This window comes from Ictidomys tridecemlineatus, chromosome 6, assembly GCF_052094955.1.
Source record: "Ictidomys tridecemlineatus isolate mIctTri1 chromosome 6, mIctTri1.hap1, whole genome shotgun sequence".
Classification (NCBI taxonomy): Eukaryota; Metazoa; Chordata; class Mammalia; order Rodentia; family Sciuridae; genus Ictidomys; species Ictidomys tridecemlineatus.
Genome location: NC_135482.1, coordinates 190943924 through 190965084, shown reverse-complemented (window position 1 = coordinate 190965084; position 21161 = coordinate 190943924). Strand labels below are relative to the sequence as shown.

At 37.9% G+C, this 21161-nt stretch overlaps 1 protein-coding gene across 5 annotated transcripts in view; it reads left to right on the top strand.

Annotated features, from left to right (window-relative positions):
• Fgf14 (fibroblast growth factor 14) overlaps window positions 1-21161 on the top strand; it is a 635314-nt gene that overhangs the window by 444465 nt on the left and 169688 nt on the right. For all 5 annotated transcript variants that reach the window (XM_005317008.4, XM_078016307.1, XM_078016306.1 and 2 more), the window contains exon 2: window positions 18214-18324. In XM_005317008.4, the coding sequence (XP_005317065.1) occupies window positions 18214-18324 (111 nt within the window). The remainder of the gene's footprint in view (window positions 1-18213; window positions 18325-21161) is intronic.

The window sequence follows — 21161 nt, the reverse complement described above, 5'->3', positions numbered from 1 at the left end:
CCGAGTGAGCTTGGTTGAACATTACTCAATTCAATCTCTTGTGGAAATGACAGTGTGAATCAAGTGGAATCACCTCAAGTCACAGAATGTTAAAACCTACCCCAATCTGCAGCACAAACTTTAACTTCCATCTGTATTGCATGTATGTATACACTCACATGATGTTAACCTTCTCTACAGAAAAATCTCAGGATTTGGATTTGAAAATTTGGAAATACAATCAGATATCCTTTTTCAAGTTCAAACTAAAATTTAATGTATCGAGCAACAGTTGTGTGAAGAATAATAGTTTAGTCCTCTCTGTAGTTCCTTAATATGTGGTTTCAATAGCCCTTTATTTGTTTGTTTGTTTGCTTTTGTTTTGTTTTTGGTAATAGGGCTTGGACCTAGGGGTGCTTTGCCACTCAGCCACATCCCTGACTTCTTTTTATATTTTATTTAGATACAGGTTCTTGCCAAGTTGCTTAGGGCTTTGCTCAGTTGCTGAGGCTGGCTTTGAACTCTCAACCCTCCTGCCTCAACCTCCCAGATTCTGGAATTATAGGCATGCACCACCATGCCTGGCTCAACAGGTCACTTCTTAATTAAGTCAAAACAGCAAATCATGTTTCTAATGAGCAAACTCCTTGGCATAAACGTCCTGTGTCCCAGAGCTGCACACAGATGGCCATCAGCTTCCCCACCATTATCCTGAAATTCTCCACACCCATTCATTCCACCAAGACATCTTCAGAAAACACTTTGGACTTCCTCCCATGAGTACATTCTCCTACCTGGCAAGCCCCCCTCTCGTTCCGTTCCATCATCCACGTCTTGGCCATCTCTGCCTCAGCTCGGGAAGGCTTCCACTAGCCACCTGGATCACAATGCCAGCTTTTAGTAGTCATGTCCAGACCATTCTTCTTAGAGTTAGCTGTAAAGAATGCCCATCTTCTTTGACCAGTGGCATTATACAAACTAATGTTTAAATCTTCTTAAGCTGTTGATTTGTTTTCTATCTAATCCAACTCGATGTCTATGTGAAGCTGTAGATTTCTGAAGTGTTGATATATCCTGAAGTTCCTAGTAGATCCGGGTCTTAACATCATATCCTAGGAAAATGCTGGAATTAATGGAAGAGTTGTTAACTTGTTTTCATAAATGTGTACTGACAGATTGGACTGGGATAGAAACCTGGAAAAGTATTAGAATTCCAAAACTGTATTATAAAAGAAAAACACAGACGTGGCAATACACATGGCTAAGCGGTGTTTCAGAATGCTGGGCTTCAAAGTTTTGCTTTCCATTTCCTCTTGACATCCTTCACCCTTTGAAACAAGGCTCCCCTCCCTGAGGTGTAGCTGCAGACCTTGTGTCCCCTGCTGGCTGCTCCAGGCATCCTGGCCTTGTGACTTCTCCAGAATTCTGATTTTTTTTTTTTTTGAGACCTGTGTCAGATCAGTTGTAGATCAGAGAGGCTTTTTGGTAAAGGGAAACTTTATGCACTGAACCTAGCAAAGTGGACAGATGTAAAAGTATAGAAGCCCCTAGAGATGAGAAATTAGTGACCTGCACCACTTCTAGAGATGTGTGCTGAAGTACATTTGTATGCAGTCTTTACCAGCACTTCCTCCCTTTTTAGAAATAAAAAAAAAAAGGCAGGAATCCAATGCTAAAGATACAGACTACAAATCCAACATAAGCCAAGAAAATCAAAACATACAACTCCAATGTTTGTCAGAAGAGATGGGCCAAAGCAGGAGGATCAACTCCCCTACTTCCCTTCCTCCTTCCCACCTGGGCCTGAGAACATGTTCAAACAGCTAAATTGTTGATCAAATTAGCATACTGTGGCTCTGTAAACACAGAGGAGGCAAGCGTTTGAAATACACAATGGAAATAGAAAAATGTTGGATGCCCCAAAAATAAAAAAAACTTGAATACATATATGAATGCAAATTTTCTCCCAGTTTTGAGTAAATATAACTCCCTTCAAAGTAGGTCTATCTTGTCTACAGCTCCACAACTCACAGTTTGCTTTAAGAGGTATCAACACATTCTCAAATTTTCAACTGCAACAGATTTCCATATTGTAAGATTTTTACTCTAATAAGCAACATCTATCTGTTTTCCTTGAACAGTTTAAAAAGTTTCCTCTTTCTCATTTACTAACTACTCATGGCCCATTTCCTAGGAAGAGGACAGTTCATGTTTCAGCAATGTACAGGGGGACAGGGAAGGAGAGGTGCTAAGTACTTCAAGTGCTAATGGTTAATGGACTTCCACTCCTTAAATAAAGGTGGCTCTTATTTTTTTTTGCATTTTCCAATAAATAGCTTTTTCAAACCAAGGCTGAAATGAAAGCGTGCAAGTCAATGATTCTATCCCAACTCTTAATAAATGACCACCCAACCTCTGGAGTGCCTTCAGCCCAGCAAGTTGGCTCGCTCTTTCACGGGACAGCCAAGAGTGTTGGAAATTTATCCAACCTTACTGAGTCATTTGCTCCTATATTTATCCTGTATTTCTTGAGTGCCCACGGTATGACATGCTCTTAGGTTCTAAGCACCTGGAAGCTAGCAGTGACCAAAGAGATAACAATCACTGCCCTTGTTTATGTTCAATCTGAATGTCACTCTGCTTCTTTGTCCTAATTCTGTCTTCTGAAGCAACACTGAATAATTCTACTCTCTCTTTTCATGACAGCCCCACAAATGTCCAAAGATGATATTTTGGCATCTTCAAATTAAACATCCTCTAATACAATTTTCCCAAGGCCCGTCATGTCAATCACTCTCCTCTCGTCTGTCAGCATCTCTCACTGTGCGCATCCTCATCAAGTGTGGCCTGAGAACACTGGGTCCCCTCCCTGGAAGGCCAGACCATCGCAATTTAATAACAGCTCCAACCTTGCCTTACTGTGTTGGTCTCAGACACGTCACATAGTAGTGCCATTCTGCAGTTTCCTCCTCTATAAAGTGAGGCCAACCATGGAACCTTCCTCAAAACATTTGCTCTGAGGATGAAATAAATTAGTAGAAATAAAACAGTAGTTTTTGGCCTAAAGTGTGTGCTCAGGAAACGATAGCTCTTATTCTTATTGCTCTTGTAATTAATTTTGGAAATTATCCTTCTACTTTTGCAGCTGGATTGTTTTAGGACCCACATTGTACTCTTGGCTTATCAAGGCTAAGGAAATTTAGAGTGATCGGCTTCGGCTTTGAGTTCCTCTCAATTTACAGCAAACAGCCTGGAAAAAGTAGATGCTCAGTACTTGTCTGCTAAATGACACCTGAAGATAGAGCACGGGAGGACTCTTTCTCTTAGCTTCCAATGTGAATGGATTTATTCCTTTAGCTGTATTGTAGAATTTCAGTGATGGATGTACTATAAAGGGAATTGTAAACTGCTATTCATTTTGAGCCTTAGTAAATAAAAATGGTGGAGTGGCACTTCTAGTTTGCATCACTGCTCTCTCCTGGAGCAGATAGGAGGGGGATATCTGGGAGAAGAGCTTAACTGGAAACAGGCCTCACATACCTTCCTTACAGGGAAGGAGCATTGAAATTCTCATGAGTACGCTCCCAGTTTCCCATAGAGTCAACTCTACCCATTGAGCAGGGGTCACTGCGTAGTCCTACCTATGAACAGGCCAAAGGAGGTCTGCACCACCTCCAAAATAGTTTCTCAAACTCAGGAGCTTCAACTTTGGAGGTAGTTATTGGGTTTTGTCATGTGCAGTTATATTTTTGAGTTCATCTACTGAACTGCTTATTGACTTAGCAAAATGTATTTAGAGATAGGCTTCCTGGCCCTAAAACAAAATGTAAACTGGGCACAGTGGCACATACCTGTAATCCCAGCAGCTTGGGAAGCCGAGGTAGTAGGGTTGACAAATTCAAGTCCAGTCTCAGCAACTTAGTGAGACCCTAAGCAACTTAAAAATATTCTGCGTCAAAATAAAAAAAATTTAAGACCAACCAAACAGACTGGAGCTGTAGCTCAGTGGTTGAACACCCCAGGGTTCAATTACTGGCACCCCCCAAATTAAGTAAATAAACAAGTGAATAACAATAAGTTCTGAAAACACCCTTTTCTCTTATTTTTTTCAAGTTTACTGTTCTACTCTGGAACTTAAGAAATCTAACAAAACTAAATGTCTGCTGTAATTCTTATTTTCATAGTTAATGCAGTATCCTGATTGCAGCATAACTTTCACAAAAAAGCTTTTGCTACAGACTTTTATTAAATAATAATATACTTTAATTTTAATGGGTGCCCCTGATTCTTTAATATCACATTTTTTGTCATGCTGATCCTGTATTTCAAACAACCTTAACAGCAGGACTGCAAATTAAAATGGTCTGCTCTAGGTCTGACTGGCTGTGAAAATTCCATGAATGAGTCAAAGAACTATTGTTTTTCAGCCTCCTTCAGTTTAGAGAGTCCCATTTGTAGTTTCTGAAAGAAGTGAATCACACTGTGTAGTAATTCAGCTGAGGGTAGTAAGTTTACATACTAAATTTAACATATAGTATCTCAAACCTTGGGCTTTTTTCTATATCTTTACTGATTTTGTATTTAATAAAAAAATAATTTTTGAAAGTAGGAGTTGGGATTTTTGACCTCAACGTTAGATTTTTCTACTTCCCCTTGAAGTTCTGTCGAGCCATGCCTTCAAAGCTATCAGTAGATGGAGAGAGTCAGGATTGGTATGCGCTCTTCATGGATCGACTCCTTCATCATTATGAATTTCTCCTCCCCTTTTACACACTGGAAAAGTCTTTGTTTTGAAAGCTTGTTTTGTTCTTTAGCCACATAGTTTGATTCTCATTAGCATGGTATATTGTTTTCTATCCTTTAAAAAGTATGATTTCAGAAGTTCTGACACATATGCATGTGCATATAGTCACGATAGTCATGTGCCACATAATGACATCTTCATTGATGGGCCATGTCTCAGACGATGGCCCCCCAGGAGGATATCACTGAATGACAATTTCGCATCTCATTTCATGTAAGTGCAGTCTTTGATGTTCACACACAATGACAAAATCACCTGAAATGCACATCTGAGAGCGTATGTCATTTAATGACCCACGGATCTGTCCAGACATGCATGTACAAGCATGTGTGGATATGACTCTTGCACCATGTGCAAAATTCTGAATAGGTCCATCCCCCAGAAGTCTTCCCAAGCCCTTTGTGCCCCTTGGTCTTTCAACTGTCTTTCCTCTGTCCTTCACCAATCTCCAGTTTCCATCCCAGAGAATATTATGTAAATGGACTCACGAAGTAGGTGTGATGTTATCTAGTATGATTAGTTCTTAATTTCGTTCATTTTGTTGCATCTATAGATGGTTCATTCCTTCTTGGCTGAGTAGTGCTTCAGGGTCTGTATAGACCAGTTTCCTTATCCATTCATCTGTTGATGAATCTTTGGGGCTATTTGAATCAAACAGCTGTAATTATTCATGCATGTGGTTTTATAGAGACATGATTTTATTTATTTATATTGGCTAAATATCTAGGAGTAGAATGGCTGGATCCTGTGGTAGAATATTGTTGAACTTTTTAGGAATCTACAAACTGTTCACTGAAGCAATTGAAATACCTCATACCCCACTGCAGTGTATGAGACCTCCAGTTCACCTGCATCCTTGCCAACAACCATTCCTCTTAATCTTCATCATTCAAATATGTGTAAGAATTGTAGTATTAGTTTTCATTTCCCTAATGGTGAGTGATATTGAGTTTTTAATGCACTACTTTGTCATACATCTATATTCTCTGGGAAAATTTCTGCATAAATATTTGACATTTTTCTAATTGTGACCTCTGTTTTTTTATTATTGAATTTGAAGTCTTTATATTTGAGGATGTAAACTTCAGTCAGATATAAAATATGCTAATACCTTCACTCGGTCTGTGTTTTGGATTTATATTCTCTTCTCTTTTTGAAGAGAAGTTTTGAATTTTTAGGAAGGTCAATTTATTAATATATTCTTTAATGGACCATGTTTTTGGTGTCCTGTCTAAGAAATAGAACAGTTATACAATTCCAGAATCCTAGGGAAGAATAAAAATATTGGTCCTGTTATTGAAAAATGATTTAGAATTTCTAGAGCATTAACCAAGTGTGTATGGACAGTACATATTTCAGTATAGATTGCAGGTTTACATTTGTCTTCTCCTGATATTCACACCATCCCCTATACATTTTACACATGTTATAAATCTCACTTTAGGTTGCTATTAATTTTGCTCAAATGGTCAATTTTTAAAGAGATGTAAAAAACAAGAAAAATATGTATCTATTGACATGTGATTTTTCATCTCTAGTGCTTTTCTTCTCCAGTGCTTTTAGTTTAGATCCACGTCTCTGTATATCACGTCCTTGTTCCTAAAGGACTCCCTTCAATATTTCCTGTAGTGAAGGGTTGATGAAGAAAAATTCTGCTGTATCTGAAACATCTTTATGGGACCTTTGGTTTTGAATGACATTTTCTTTATTTTATTTTATTGATTTTTTTTAAAAAAAATGACAGTGGAATGAATTACAATTCTTATTACACATATACAACACAAATTTTCGTATCTCTGGTGGTATATAAAGTATATTCACACCCATGTCTTCATACATGTACTTTGGATAATGATGTCGATCACATTTCACCATCCTTGCTAACCCCCTGCCCCCACCTTTTCCCTCCCACCCCTCTGCCCTTGAATGACATTTTAATTGGTCTAGAAATTGGTTATGACTTTTTTTTTTCTTTCAGTATACTAAAGTTTGCTCCTTTGTCATCTTGCTTGAATTGTTAGAAACAAGAAAACTGCTAACTTCCTCATCTCTATTCCTCTGTGAGCAAAATCACTTTCCCCCTTCCTGGGGGTCAGGGAAGAAGCAAATTGCCTGTTTAACATGGGTTTTGAAAACTTTGATTATTATGTGACTTGTGTCAATTTCCTTCATGTTTTTTATTCTTGTGTTTATTGAGTTTGATTCTTTGGGTTTATCGTTTTCATCATTTGAAATTATTCCAGCCATTGTTTCTTCAATTATTTTCTTCTTTCTTGGCTCTCCATATTTCCATCTGTAAATTCTAATTAAGTATATCCACCTACTTGAAGTTACCCCAAGGCTCCCTGAGGCTCTTGATTGCTTTATTCTTTTTCCCTGCGTTTCATTTGAAATCATTTCTTCCGCTGTGTTTTCAAGTTCATTGTTCCTTTTATGCAATTAATAATCTACAATTAATCTCATCTAATATATTTATTAATTTCCAAATTGCTGTTTTTATTTCTAAAAACTCTTTTCTGGCCAACTGTATGTCCTCTAAATCTGGACTTAGTTTTTTAAAGCATGGAATATAGGTTTAATAACTGTTTGAATGTTAATGTTCTAACACCTGGGTTGGTTCTGGGTCATTTTTTTTTAACTCTTAAAATTTGTTTTAATTAGTTATATATGACAGTAGAATGCATTTATGCACTTTGATATATCATACATAAATGGGATATAATTTCTCATTTTTCTGAGTGTGCATGTTGCAGAATCATATTGGTCATGTCCTCACATATATACATACACTAATAATGTCTGTTTCATTCTACTGTCTTTCCTATCCCCACATCCCCTCCCCTCCCCTCCCATCACTTCCCTCTACCTAATCTAAGGTAATGTTATTCTTCCCTAGTGACCCCACCTTATTGTGAATTAGCATCTGCATATTAGTTTTGATTTCCTAATTTTATTCCTTGCTATGGGTCATTATCTCCTTGCTTCCTTACATTTTTAGTAACTTTTTTTATTGGGTTCAAAATACTTTGAATTCTATCTTTGTAGGTGCTGAGTACTTTGGTATCTCTCTAAATATGTTTGTGATTCTCTATGTCATTACTTGGGAACAATGACCCCTTTCTAGGTCTCATTTTCAAAACTTGGCAGGTGAAACAGACACAAGAGCTTGGACTAAGGCTGATTTTCTCCTACTACTGAGGCAAGATCCCTATTTGCTCTGTTCAATGCTTCAAGAATTGGGATTGTTTTTTTAACCTGACCAGTTTCCAGTCTTAACGTGTATCATAAAACTCTTGGATCATTCTTCTCCCAAGCAGTAGTTTACTCACAGGAGTTGATGATCAGTATTGGTTGAATACTCATGAGGACCCTCTGCATATCTCAGAAATTCTCTTCAGTGTTCTGTAAATGACCTTCATTTAATTGGTCAATGTAGAGAGTCCACCGGACTTCCCCTGGCATTGCCTACTTTCACCATGCACTGGAGTCTCTCATAAGGCTTTCCATTTACACATAAGGGGGATTCTACCTCTTTGGCTTCCCTGTCTCTCAGAGGCTGCTGTTTTCCATTTCTGATGTTCGGAGTCGTGCAGTGTTCAATTTGTTGTTTGTGTTATTAGGTGTAAGAGGTGACTTCTGGCCCCTGCTAGCACATGATCTAAAGCTACTTAGTCTTTTAAGAAAATGCACAGTTATTATATTCTCTAAGAGGTTATTATAATGGCTCATGTAACATTCACATTCTTTTTTTTGTTATATTCCCAGTACTGAAATTTATTCATTTGCCATTTGACTAAAATTATTCACAGATATCATTAGTGCTCTTACACTTTTGTTTCTGGAGCCATCCAGGTGCATTTGACTAGCATCAAACTTTAGGAAGATGATGGCAGGAGACAGGATTAGTATTCATCACATATAATTGTATCTTGCATTTGTTTTTTTCAATTTTTTCATCAATTGTGACCAAAAGACCCAACATTAACAGCCAAAGAGTAGAAAACTTTTATTTTGGCTCCTGGCTTCCCAGGTGTAGTCCATGACCCGTGGACTCCATAGCCTTGGGCCTCGAGTGAGGCAGAACATCATGGAGGGAGACCCCCAGGAAATCTGCTCAGAACCTGGCAGCCAGGAAGCAGTAAGAGCTCTGCTCCCCAGGGACAAAACATAAACCCCAAAGCTCTGCTCCCCAGTGACCTACTGCCTTCAGCCACACCCTACCTGCCTATAATTACTGCCCACTTAATCCATGTCAGTGGATTAATTCTTTGATCAGGTTATACCTCTTGTAATTGAATCATTTCCTCTCTGAACATTCTTGCATTTTGTCAAACATGAGCTTTTGGGGAACACCTCATATCTAAACTGTAACTGTATTATAAAGAATATAAAGTGTCTTTTGTGTTGAGCAGCATGAAAGAAGAAGATCATCTGTTAAAGGATGTAATTTTGGCTACTCAAATGGCAAAGTTAAACCTTTTCCCTTTCTGCTCTGTGTGTATGTGCATTTGATTACAATGACAAGGTACTGTTATTTAAACACAACTTCTGAGGATTTCAAAATGGTACGGTTTCCTTCCAGGATAGGTCTTTCCAAAGGAAGTCTGCAGCATTATTAACACAGTGGTTTTCTTGAAACAACATCTTATAAAGAGGAAATAGAAGGAGGTCATTAAATGTTGAGTGGCTGTCTGAATAAGCATGGAATATTCTGGTTAATTTAACCAGGAACATTTATCAGTGTATGCTGATGGAAAAATATTGATAAGAATTTGAACATTTCATTTTCCCATCTAAAAATAAAATACCAAAGTATATAGTGAGAGTTAAAAAAAAAAGCCTTTGAATAGCAATTAAATTAAGTGTCTCACATTCTACTCACATAACAATAGCGTTTGAAAATTTAAACAAAATGCCTAGCTATTGGCTTGACCATCTAGGAAATATCTATGGTCTCAGGTAGCTGGCAGTGAACTCTTTCCTAATATATACACTAGGATAAAAAAGAACATATTAAAGTCCCTCAAAACAATCAAGCCTTTTAGAATTTGGTGTCACTGACATATTAACAAGGAATCTGAAGGAGATACTGTGCTTGTATTTGTGAATGCTGTGGTCACTCACTAAGTGGCACATCAGCATAGTGAAGGAGACAAGCAGAGCACCCCTGGGCATTGGCACTTGTGTGTTCTGGAGAGAAGCAAGTAGAGTCACTCATCCTCCAGGACTCCCCGGTGTAGCAGATAATCAGGAAAGCTTTCTCTAGATGTCATCGTAATAGTGGGTTGACTTGAACCCCAAATGTTGCCCCAGAAGAACATGTTTTTTTGACTTAAATATACACAAGAATTTTGTGTATTGTCATCTTTTGCAAATATATAATTTATATTTTTAAAATTTTTTCTGAACTCAGAGCTGCTTTCCCACTGAGCTAAATCCCCAGTCCTTTTTATTTTCTTATTTTCAGACAAGGTTTTGCTAAGTTGCTGAGTATATTGCTAAATTGCTGAGACTGACCTTGAACTTGCAATCCTCCTGTCTCCGCCTCCCCACGTTGCTGGGATTACAGGCATGTGCCATAGTGCCTAGCCTATAATTAATATTCATGATTTAATTTTTAATTAATTACAATTTAGAAGGAATAAATTAGTGGGCCAAATCACAAAACATCATATGACACAATTATTCATCTTTGTTAGTGATTAACAAATAAGGTGGACCAATAGATCCAATATTTTGGCTAATTCTGTATTCTGTTAGGGGCCATAGAAGTTCTAATAAGTCTCTAATGGGCTAAGATCTAACAACTAGAGATTCTTGATAAGATTTTTTTTTGGAAAAAGGTGTTATTTTAGCTAAGCGCCAAAGATTTCCTTCCCTCTGGAACTTTTAGACATTGGATATTTGAAGAGCTAGTGCGAGTTCAATTCTGAAATCCTTAAATACCACTGTTGGGTCTCTCCTTGGAGCTGAGGGCCAGATGTTAAGCAAGATTCTTGCTACCTAACATTCCATTAATGATCTCTCAAACATTTTCTCCTGCAAGGGGTTTTACCCACAGTAAGTATCTTAATATACCTAAACAAGAGGGAATTTATTGACCACAACAGTTTTGGGGGGAAAAAAGTCTAAAGTTACTGATATTTCCATCTATTCTCACTCTTAAATAATAAGATAGAAAAATAACACATTTTGCCTTGAAAGCCACTTTTAAAAGAAATTCTTTTAAAAACAGAAAGTGAGTTCCTATCAGTAAATACTTATGAAGCATCTGTTTTGTGACAGTCATAGTGACTGATTATTTTGAGTGATGTAGGATGCAAATTATGGAGGAATTTATAATATTTATAATTATAATGTTTAAATATAATATAATATTTATAATAAAGGCCTTAAGGCTCACAAATTTAACATCTAACTTAAAGACATTGTATTGGTTCTCTTCTTCTCCACTTAATAGATAGTAGAGGGATGGAGAAGTGTGAAACCTTCCTTATCCACCACAAGGGTCATGGCCAAAATACCTATAACAAAAGGTAGGTTAACAAGAAAAAAGCACAACACATTACTTAATCAGAATTCAACATGGTCTGGGAGCCTTCAGAAATGAAGACCCAGAGGTCTGGGGAAAACTGTTCTAATGTTCCATGAGGATTGGACAGCTGTGTACAGATGTGACTTGACGAGAGGGTTGAGCTGAAGGCAGTAGGCTTGGGGAGGGAGACCCAGGAAAGCCTCTCTGTTCAGGGTCTTCTCGGCCTCTCTGCATCATTCCTGTCTTCTGGGCAAGGGGGCAGAACCCCTCTGGAATGAAGGTCTTTAAGAGGAGGGGAGAGGGTGACCTTTTCATGTTTCATGGCATGCCCTGGGGCAGAGGGACTTTAGTTCCTGGGACCCGCCTTGAGAAAGAGAAAGTCTAGTTTGCACGATTCACTCTGAGGGAGGAAAGGGGGTAGGAGACCAAAGAAAGGGTGAAGAGTAGGTTAGAGAGATCTTGTTTCTGAGACTTCCAGTCCCCTTTAGTTCAACACACTCAGCCTGCCCGAGTGCCATGGGGTTTTGGTTTCTGAGCCCCAACCACAGCAAGCAATTTGAGGGCAAGAATTAGTTTTTATCTAGTATTCTACCCCTCATGCTGCAGGTGTAGGGTTCTGATAGGCGGAGTAGCCCCGGGAGCAGCAGTTGGATTTGAGCACAGGGAGCTGTACCTTGGAGGCTGCATGTTGGGCGACTCCCTGAGATGACTGGAGCAAGACTCCTAGAGGAGGAGGGCTCGCCAGGTCACCCTGACCCTCATCCTAAGGAGTGACAGGGAGATAGTGCCATTTTCCTGTGACTTTAGTTTTCATTTTCATTGGTGTCCTTACCCCACCCTTTTATTTCTCAGCCCTTCAGAAAAGTTCCTGGATGTGGTTTATTTCTGTGGTTGGATTATATGATAATTTATAGCTTTGGGCAAACTATTCACAATACTATTTTCTGCTATGAGGGGTGCCAAAATCTAATTAGATCTGCCACATTTTTCCCCACAGATGATAGAGTCTTAACATTGTTTTCACCCTGTTACAAAAAAACAAAAGTGTACATTTTTTATAATTAATAGAAGAGTAACATTTAAGAACCTACACGGATACCCAATTAGTACCAAGATTTATGTATACATAAGCACAGTATCTATGATGTACTATATTAATGTATTTTCTATTATGATATATATATATCACATTGTACATATTTCAGTTTAAGTAATGACTAAAATGTGCACATCACTTGGTGCTTTTTCCAGATTTCTCTTTTGCAAATCTGCACATTGCATGAAAACAATTTATGACAGTGATGGATTTAATTTAACTCACTTCTGAGACAGTGATTGTTTTAATTGAAAACGTTGGATGGTTTCCCTGTGTATCTGAAGGCAGTTGGACTGATTTACATTTTTTTTCAGTTCTGAGAGTTGAGGATAATATATTATGAATCATCTTTTTTTTCTTGATATGAATGCACACTCACTTTCATTATTTCTATTTTAATTAATAGCAGAGAGCATAGTTGGTACAGAATTCCATGCAAGGCGTATCTTCAAGACATTTTTTAGGGGAATGAATTGGCACAGTAAATAGAAAATAAAAGACAAAACTGGAGGGAAAAGAGAACTAAGACAAAGAGGAGAGGCTGAATTTTTGTATTTTCTTAAGTAGAGCAGAGATTTTGAATACATAAGTGTTTTGGAAAGAGAAGAGAGAATGCTAGTGATTTCATGAGTTGAATACATTTTGCATTTTCTACATGGGTCAGTGTAGGACTGAAGACATTAATTCATCTTTTAGTTATGAATTAGGGACCTGAGTTGTATATAAGCATTGAAATAAAGCATTTGTTTTTGCAGGGTTTCTATTAAATTTAACTTGAATAAATCATACAAGCCTCTTTACCCCAACAGTTTAATGAAAAATGTGAGCATGTGCCTGGATGTGAGTTTGCTCCACACTTGTCACGTTTTCACTTTTTTATATCTCAAGGCATAGTGTTCATTTAGGGTAAGGATCTGTCATTATATACATATTGATTGCCTTAACATGTTCAGGCTCTTTTGGCTGACTTCATGTTCGATCTGAATAGATCATTATTTTTTGTTAGTTGTTTGTTGTGTATTTGGTTTAATTACATAATCCAGAGGGGAAAGTTTCCTCTTTGCTGTTTGCATGGTTTGCTTTTGCTAATTTTAGAAGCATCACCTTCAATCCGTTTTATCTCTGTGGGATACCTTTCTCTTAAACTATCCTACCTTTAAAACTAGGAAGCATAACTGATTAATATACTTACCCAGGAGCCCATAAACTTCAAGAGATGGCAAAGTACCCATTGGAGACATGACGGAAGGCCAGTGTCCCTAAGCAGCCCCTCACAATTACAGGATGATCCAACCTGTCTCAGGTACTTTAAGGACCTGATGTATCATGTGACCACCTGAAGAAACCCATGTCATTCCATGCATTAAGTAATTAGCAAAGCTTAACTTTGTTCTCATTTTTTGGAGCTGATACACCAGCAGGGATTTTCTGTTGTATTTTCACATTCTGCAATGGCCCCCCTTGCCCACCGCTTGGGCACCATTTCTTCTGAGGAATCTGCTTCAGGGATGGTTGCTCTTGTGGGTCCTGTTTGTGCAGGCAGTTGTGTGAGATCCTCTTTGTCCCTTCTTGACAAATTTTCTCTCGCAGGGTCATAAAATAACATGTCGGTGAGTTGTCCAGCATATATTATGCTGAAATTGAGGCTTTCGGTGGAATGAGAGAGCGAGGGCTGCATCTTTGTGGTCACAGTAGCTCTAGGAACTTGATTATACCTTTGCCTATGGCACATAACTCATGTGGCTATTTTCTCCATAAACTGTGCATAAAAATACACTAATAAATGGAACCCTTGGAAATTGAACCAATTGCTATAGCTGTAGTATGTACTTTTGGTTATTCACGTGTATCACTGCAATGCTAATAGTACATATGAAATGCTATTTTCATTCATTCTTCATCCAAGTCATTAATAGGTTTTTATTAAAACCTCTGCATTTTCATTGGAAAATTAATATGCCCTCACAATAGAAAAATTAGCAAATAATAAAATGTTGAAAATTAAGTATTCCGATTACCATAAAATACAATATACTTATCATTATGTTGTATTCTTGCTCATATGCTTTGTACAGTACTTTTACTCTGTCATGCCCGTGTTATGTACACTTAGGTTTTACACAAAGCTTTATGATACTTGGGATTTATGTTTAAGTTAGAGGTCTGGAAAGTGCAGCTCCCTGGTCAAAGTTGTGGATTGTTTTAAGGTTTTGTTGTAATTGCCATCTAGGGTTTCCATGTTATTGTGGTTTTTCACTCTTACCAGCAATGTATGAATTACTGGATATTTTATTACCCCCTTGGTAGCATTCATGCAACAAATACTTAATGCACAGTTCCTATTCATTCAGACTCTGGAGATGTAATGATGAAAAACATTACACATTTCAACTTTCTCCATGAAATTTACACTCCAGTTTGTGAGGCAGCTGTTAATCATACAATTACACAAATAGGCATTACGATCACAAGTTGTAAAGCAAAATACTCACATCTGTTCAATAGCAGAGATGGGTACATGGAGGCAAATTGTTTGCTTTCTGTACTTGTTAATGTACTTAGAAGGTTTCAAAGTTAAATAATTTTTGATGTGTAAAAAATAAGTTAAACTTATGATGAACTGGCCATAAAAGCACCCAGTGAAAGAATATGCCCTTGTCAGAGGGATCCCCACATGTCCCCGTGGAAGTGAAGTATTGGTGCACCTAGACTTGGATAAGAGGAAAAGGAGTTTACTAGGGAAAGGTGCATGCTGGGGGGTTCTGGCCTGCACAGGAGTGCAAGGAACACTTATGTGCAGGTAGACATTCTGGAGATAGTGAGGTAAAGGGAACAGGATAAATTATGGGATGCTTGCAGGCAACCACAGGGACCCAGGTGAGGCTTCATGGAGGGGATGGGTGTGGCAGTCAGAGACCAGGCCAGCAGAAAAGATGGGGCCTGATCGCTGGGGGACATCTGCATACGTGATGGGCAGTGAAGAGTCACTGTGTATTTCCAGATCTGATGGAGCACAATAGGCAGGTGCAGGTGGGAAGAGCACCACAGAGAGGTAATGAGAGGCTGGCCCTGAGAATAGGAAAATGGAGAAGAGGGAAGGATATTGTAAGAAGCATCTGTAGGAGACAGCAACTCATCATGACCTTCAAGGGACTGACACTGTTAACATAGATAGTAAGATCAGGAGTAGAGTTGGTCTTGGCTGGAGGTGGTGGAAGGGGGAGAGTGCAGATGCTGGTGGAGGAAGGTTTAAACTTACAGTAATCAAGCTTCAGGTTTGGTGAGGGTTCCATGGGATGCAGATCTATTGGTAATGCAGCCAATAACAAAGTGGAGGGGACCTGATTTTTAGGAACTTTAATCCTTTTTAATCTTTGCACTATGATTTTATATCCCACATTCACCTCTGGGTACGTAGGATTGGAGAACAGGCATGGCTACGGCTTTCTTTGAAATAGTGGAGTTCCTGTTTTACTTATTTTATTTTTTAAATTTATTTTATCAGATTGGCTTCCATTTATCTTAGGTTATTAAGAGGTTTTGGTTTAATCCTTCAGTCTGTGGAGGCCACATTCTATGGGCAGGGCCCAGAGGTGAGTGTTCACGTTCACCCTCCAGCCCAGCTCTTCTGAGTGCTGTGCCCTTTGTCTGGTTACTTAATTTCTCATTCTCGGAATCGAGAATGGAGGTGTGGTAAGGATTCCATGAGTTAACCATGGAATATTCTTAGAACAATGTCTGACCCCTGAAAAGAACTCAATGTTGTTGTGATTTTTAAAAACAAAAATGCAAAGCTTAGTGGGACTAGATAAATCAAAATTAATTTGCTTTTCTCATGTAATTAAAGGAAAGCTCAAAACACTTTTGCTTTATTTTTAGTTTCTTAACAAATGAGGCCTGGCCCAAACGTGCTCTCTGTGTAACATAGGGAATCTATGAGCAGGTCCGCATCTTCTTACTGCCTAGCCTGATCAAGTAACTCTGGAAGACTTATGAGCAAAAATATAGGATTATTTAAAAATAAGTGATGTCAGAACATAAAGGTTCAACAGAAAAATCATCAGCCTCTTAAATCCTCTGTGTTCCATGACAATCAAGAAATTCTCTCCTACCTTTTTACGTTTGGTCTCTTTCTTGCTACCTATTTTCAGAAAAGACAATAACTAAGACAGAGCAAAAATCAGAAAAGAAGTCTTCAGTAGACAGAGTTTATAGCCACTCAAATCCTGCTGGGTAAGGTGTAGTAGTAACAATTTTTCACTAATGTTCATGTTAGAATTAAGTGATTTTGAAGTTATATAGTACAGAATGAGGAACACATGTAACTCAAACCTATTACACACTTAGGTATTTTCTTTTATCATCCTAGTCTTAAAAGCATCTATATCCTGACATGTGTGTTCAGATTGCTGTGATGTGGCGCTGCTTGAGCATTATTTTCCAGAGGTTCTTTCCAATTTCATACGATCAATGAAGCAAATGTGTATCATGCATAGAAACAGTTATTGGATCGTGTTTCATTTCCCAAAGTCTCACCAAAGCCTGAGGCTGTTCTATTTGGGGGCAGCTATGCATTTTTTTTTTTTTTTTTGCATGTATATTGCTGGTGTCCCTTTGTTGTGTGTCTGCTGCTTCTCTGTGGATCAAGAGGCTGGTTTCACCCTTCAGGAGTGTCCTGCTGTTTGACAGTACGATCACATTTGCATATCCCATCTAGCTATTGTGGAGAGAAGCCAGTTGCTATGGTGAGGATTATGATGTCCCACACCAAATCTAGTCCTGAGAAATCTAGGCCTTTGAAAAACCACATGCAAATATTTATTCTCAAAGATACAGTGGCTCTTTGGGAAGCACTGGATTACTAGCCTGGTTACTTTTTCTGTGAATCATCAAATGAGAAGTTCAAGACTTGTGATTTCCCTTTTTGTGAATCTAAATTTCCACTGCCCTCTACAAAACTATATCTTTTGATCAAGAGTCAGATTCTGTTTTGTATAATTTTACTGTCTCTTTTGGTTAGGTAAATAGATAGGTTTATCTGTCTAATTTGTCCAGAATAATTGCTGTAGCACTGACCTCCCTGTGTCGGTTGGTGCAGTTGGTTTTGTATTGTTTTGGTGTGTGTGTTTGGTGCTGGGGAATGAACCAGGGATTGAACCAGGGAGCTGCTCCTGATAAGCACCTGCTCTGTCACTCAGCCACACCTGCCCTCCCACGTAGCTTTGCTTGTGCTTCATCTCAGTTTACAGGTGCAGTGTTCCATTCTCCTTTGCAAGTGTCTGACCACCACAGATCCCTCCATGCATGGAGGGCAACCCTGGATAAAAAGGGATGTTCTCTAAACTGGGAATTTTTCTAAGAATGTGTATTAAGCGTTAGCATAAATTTTTAAAAGAATACATGTTTATCACATTTGGGGACTATTTGTCATTTTAAGTAAAAGGAAAAACTCCATTTAAAAGCCTTTTAAAAAGTTTCTTAGAGTTACAGCTTTGCAAAATCCCTGCCATCTTGAATGATAATATTAAGTTACATTGTAATGTAAAGCAATAATTAAACTAATACCTTCATTAGTTTAATAGTTTAAGGGATAAATTAAACACAAATATATTAGTTTCATAAAATGCCTATTTTCTGGGGCTTACTACAGTATTTTCTTTACCTTCTATGATTCATACTTCTAGACATAGAATAAATATGCTACTGTTATATAGAATGTCCTGTTATTACTGAAAAAGAAACAGAAAACAGTCTCCCTTGCCACGTGGTGAGGCTCATGACCCTCTGTTTGCCTTTCAGATCCCCAGCTCAAGGGTATAGTGACCAGGTTGTATTGCAGGCAAGGCTACTACTTGCAAATGCACCCCGATGGAGCTCTCGACGGAACCAAGGACGACAGCACTAATTCTAGTAAGTGACCACGCAAGCCACCAGCCAGCAAGGTTGGGAGAAGATGCACTTCTGCTTCCATGACATTTTAGAGCTTCCTTTGCAAAAGTTTGGTTAGTTGGTTCAGTTTTACAAATGTTACACACTAGAGTGCCAGTATAATCTTACTAAAGCCACACGGATAAATACTAATGCAGAAACAAACGAAATCTGAGACTTTAAGGTAATTGTAAGATGATAATCTCAGGTTTTTCACAGTTTTCCAGACTCTGGAAGTTACTGTTACTTTTAATTTTATTATCATAATAGCCAAGTAAGTACACTAGTGTATTAAGATGAAAACTGAGTATGTGTTTCCTCTGAATATACTATTTTATGAGGCCTGCAGCTTCTCAATGATACCTATGGAGAATTCAAGAGCTATAAGGATTAAGTTGTTGAAAATGATAGAAATATAATTTTTCAGATTCTTTGCATTTAATAAGAACTCTTCCTTATGAAGAGGACATGCAGGCTGTATACCTCTAAACATATTGAATCAAATTTTAACCACTTCATGGTATTGGGTTCATCATTTTACTAAAAATCTCCCGAGTTTCCATTGCAATCGTGTCTGTCCTCCTTTTACTATTTTACTCTTTCTTTGTATTTACCTTGTCGTGGTATGTTCTTACTCAAATGCGTTTTCCTTTCCCATATTCTGTTTATACTGATTCCCTCTGACACACCTCTTACTGCTCATGATAGTGAAAAGTAAAAACTGTTATATTAGAAATATTTCATCATAGAAAATGTTACTAGGTAGGAGTCGATGTGCGTCTCACCACCCATTCATCGTTAGTTCTTCACCTATGGAAGAACATCATTCTATTACAGGGAGTTGGCATAGACAGCATCAGATGACAGGCACTTCATTTTTTAAATTATACTAATAATTTAAATAATTTACCCTAAATAATTGTATTCAGTAACACTCATTCTGAAAGAAGCTCATGATATAAAATAGGCGAACTTTTATGTTTGGTGTTTCTACTTGAAATATGAATATTTTTTCAACCATTATGTTTACTATTTTAGGTTTTGGCCATATCTTCACTTCTATTTTTCTCCAACTTCTTTTTGATTTAACTTTGTCTCCATTTTCCTTATTTCAAATTTCTGATTTTTTTCTCTTTATGTCCATTCTATATCCTGTTTTTTTAAAAAAATTATTTGTTCTGTGCTTTATTATTACTTTATTTATTTTTCTTTTTAAATTTAGGAAAAGGAAAAGTAAAAATCCAAGCACAGAGAAGCTTTTAATTCATAAGACCTTTGTCAGAAAACGTTGTTCACTTGTTAAGATTTTATCAGTAGATGGGACCTTTGAAGATGATCAATACTTCCTGTCTTTGACCCAGAAAAGAGAGCAGGTTTTTTTGGTCAAGTTGGTGCATATGTGTCTGCTCCTTTCCTTTCCCATCTGAAACTCTGTACCCATTCTTCCACCAAGAGGCATTTCCTCTGGTTCATGTTTTACACCGTTGTGGGTCATGGAGCTTAGGGATTTGTGAGTTTCTATGTCCTCACTGTTCTCTGGCTGTCCTTGCCCAGAGTCTAATAAGACATAAGATCTTGTTCTCCATAACTGCACTCACTTTCTGAGCTATGATGTTTTGAGTGATGTCATCCATTTTATGACAAGAGTTTTCAACAAAGAAGATGAAACAGCTATAGAAAAATGCTGCTTCATTGGTCTGCTTGGAAAAATAATTTTCTTCAGAACAAAAGTTTTATGAATTTTTCCCCCAGCTTCTTTCTCTTTTAGAAGAGAGGTGTTTGGGGAGGCAGTAACACCAAATTGTTGACCCCTAATGATGAGAATCAACATCCCTTTGAGATGTGTCAATTCGACATTGTCTTTAAAGAGCATATTGATTGGGAATTGAATAAGCAGCACTGTCATTTCAGAATTGGGAATGTGCTGATGGAGATAGCATAGACATGCACAAGCAGTTGTAGACTGTTAGACACAGAGTTGGAAAGACGAGAATCAGAGATGCTGCCTTCTGCTCTCTCAATGCCTGTGGCTTTTCTTTCTGCATGAAATCTGCCCTCGATGGAGCAAGGAACACTAAGTCACTTCTGAAAACTCCTCTGCTGGGAACAGTCCTAAGAAAGACAGGATAGGAGGTCCAGAGAAACACATCAGAGCCAAGTCAAGTGCCCCCGCTCAAGGGAGTTCAATTCCTATGCAAGGACCTGGCCCATCACTCCTTTTGCTGTATTTTATGTGTACTGTAATCCAGTTAGGTTAGCTGTGTTATCATTTCAACCTTTGCAAAGACTTAAATGAGGTAAGATAAAGATTCTCTCCTTAAAAGGCTACTCAAGATTTATGATTACAAAATTTAATAAAAATTGGCAGGATTATAGTAGATTTATAAAAGCAATGGGAATTACCAATTAACTCTCCTTTTGTGCATTATCACGTTTCAAAATTGAACGCCACCATTTTTAGGATGAATTTTAAAATTGTTTTTCTTCTGATTAACCGCAATAGTCGCAGAGACTTCAGAGAAATTGTTAGCATTGAAAAGAATTGTTTAAAAAATAAGTATGTGCACTAGAAATGCTGACACCTCCATACAGACATAACACTTAAGCTGAGAGTTTTTTCTCATGGAGTCTCTAAGTACAAGCCAATGTACAGCTGCTAATGGGAGCACAGCCTGCTTGGTTTCAGGAGGGGGGTGATGCAGTGATTCATAATCATGTTTTCAGTTTTTGATGATTCTGAGCATAAACCAAGGATGTCATCCATAAACAGAAAAAATAATGAGAAATAACCTAAAACCCACCAGATATGTCCCTGAAAG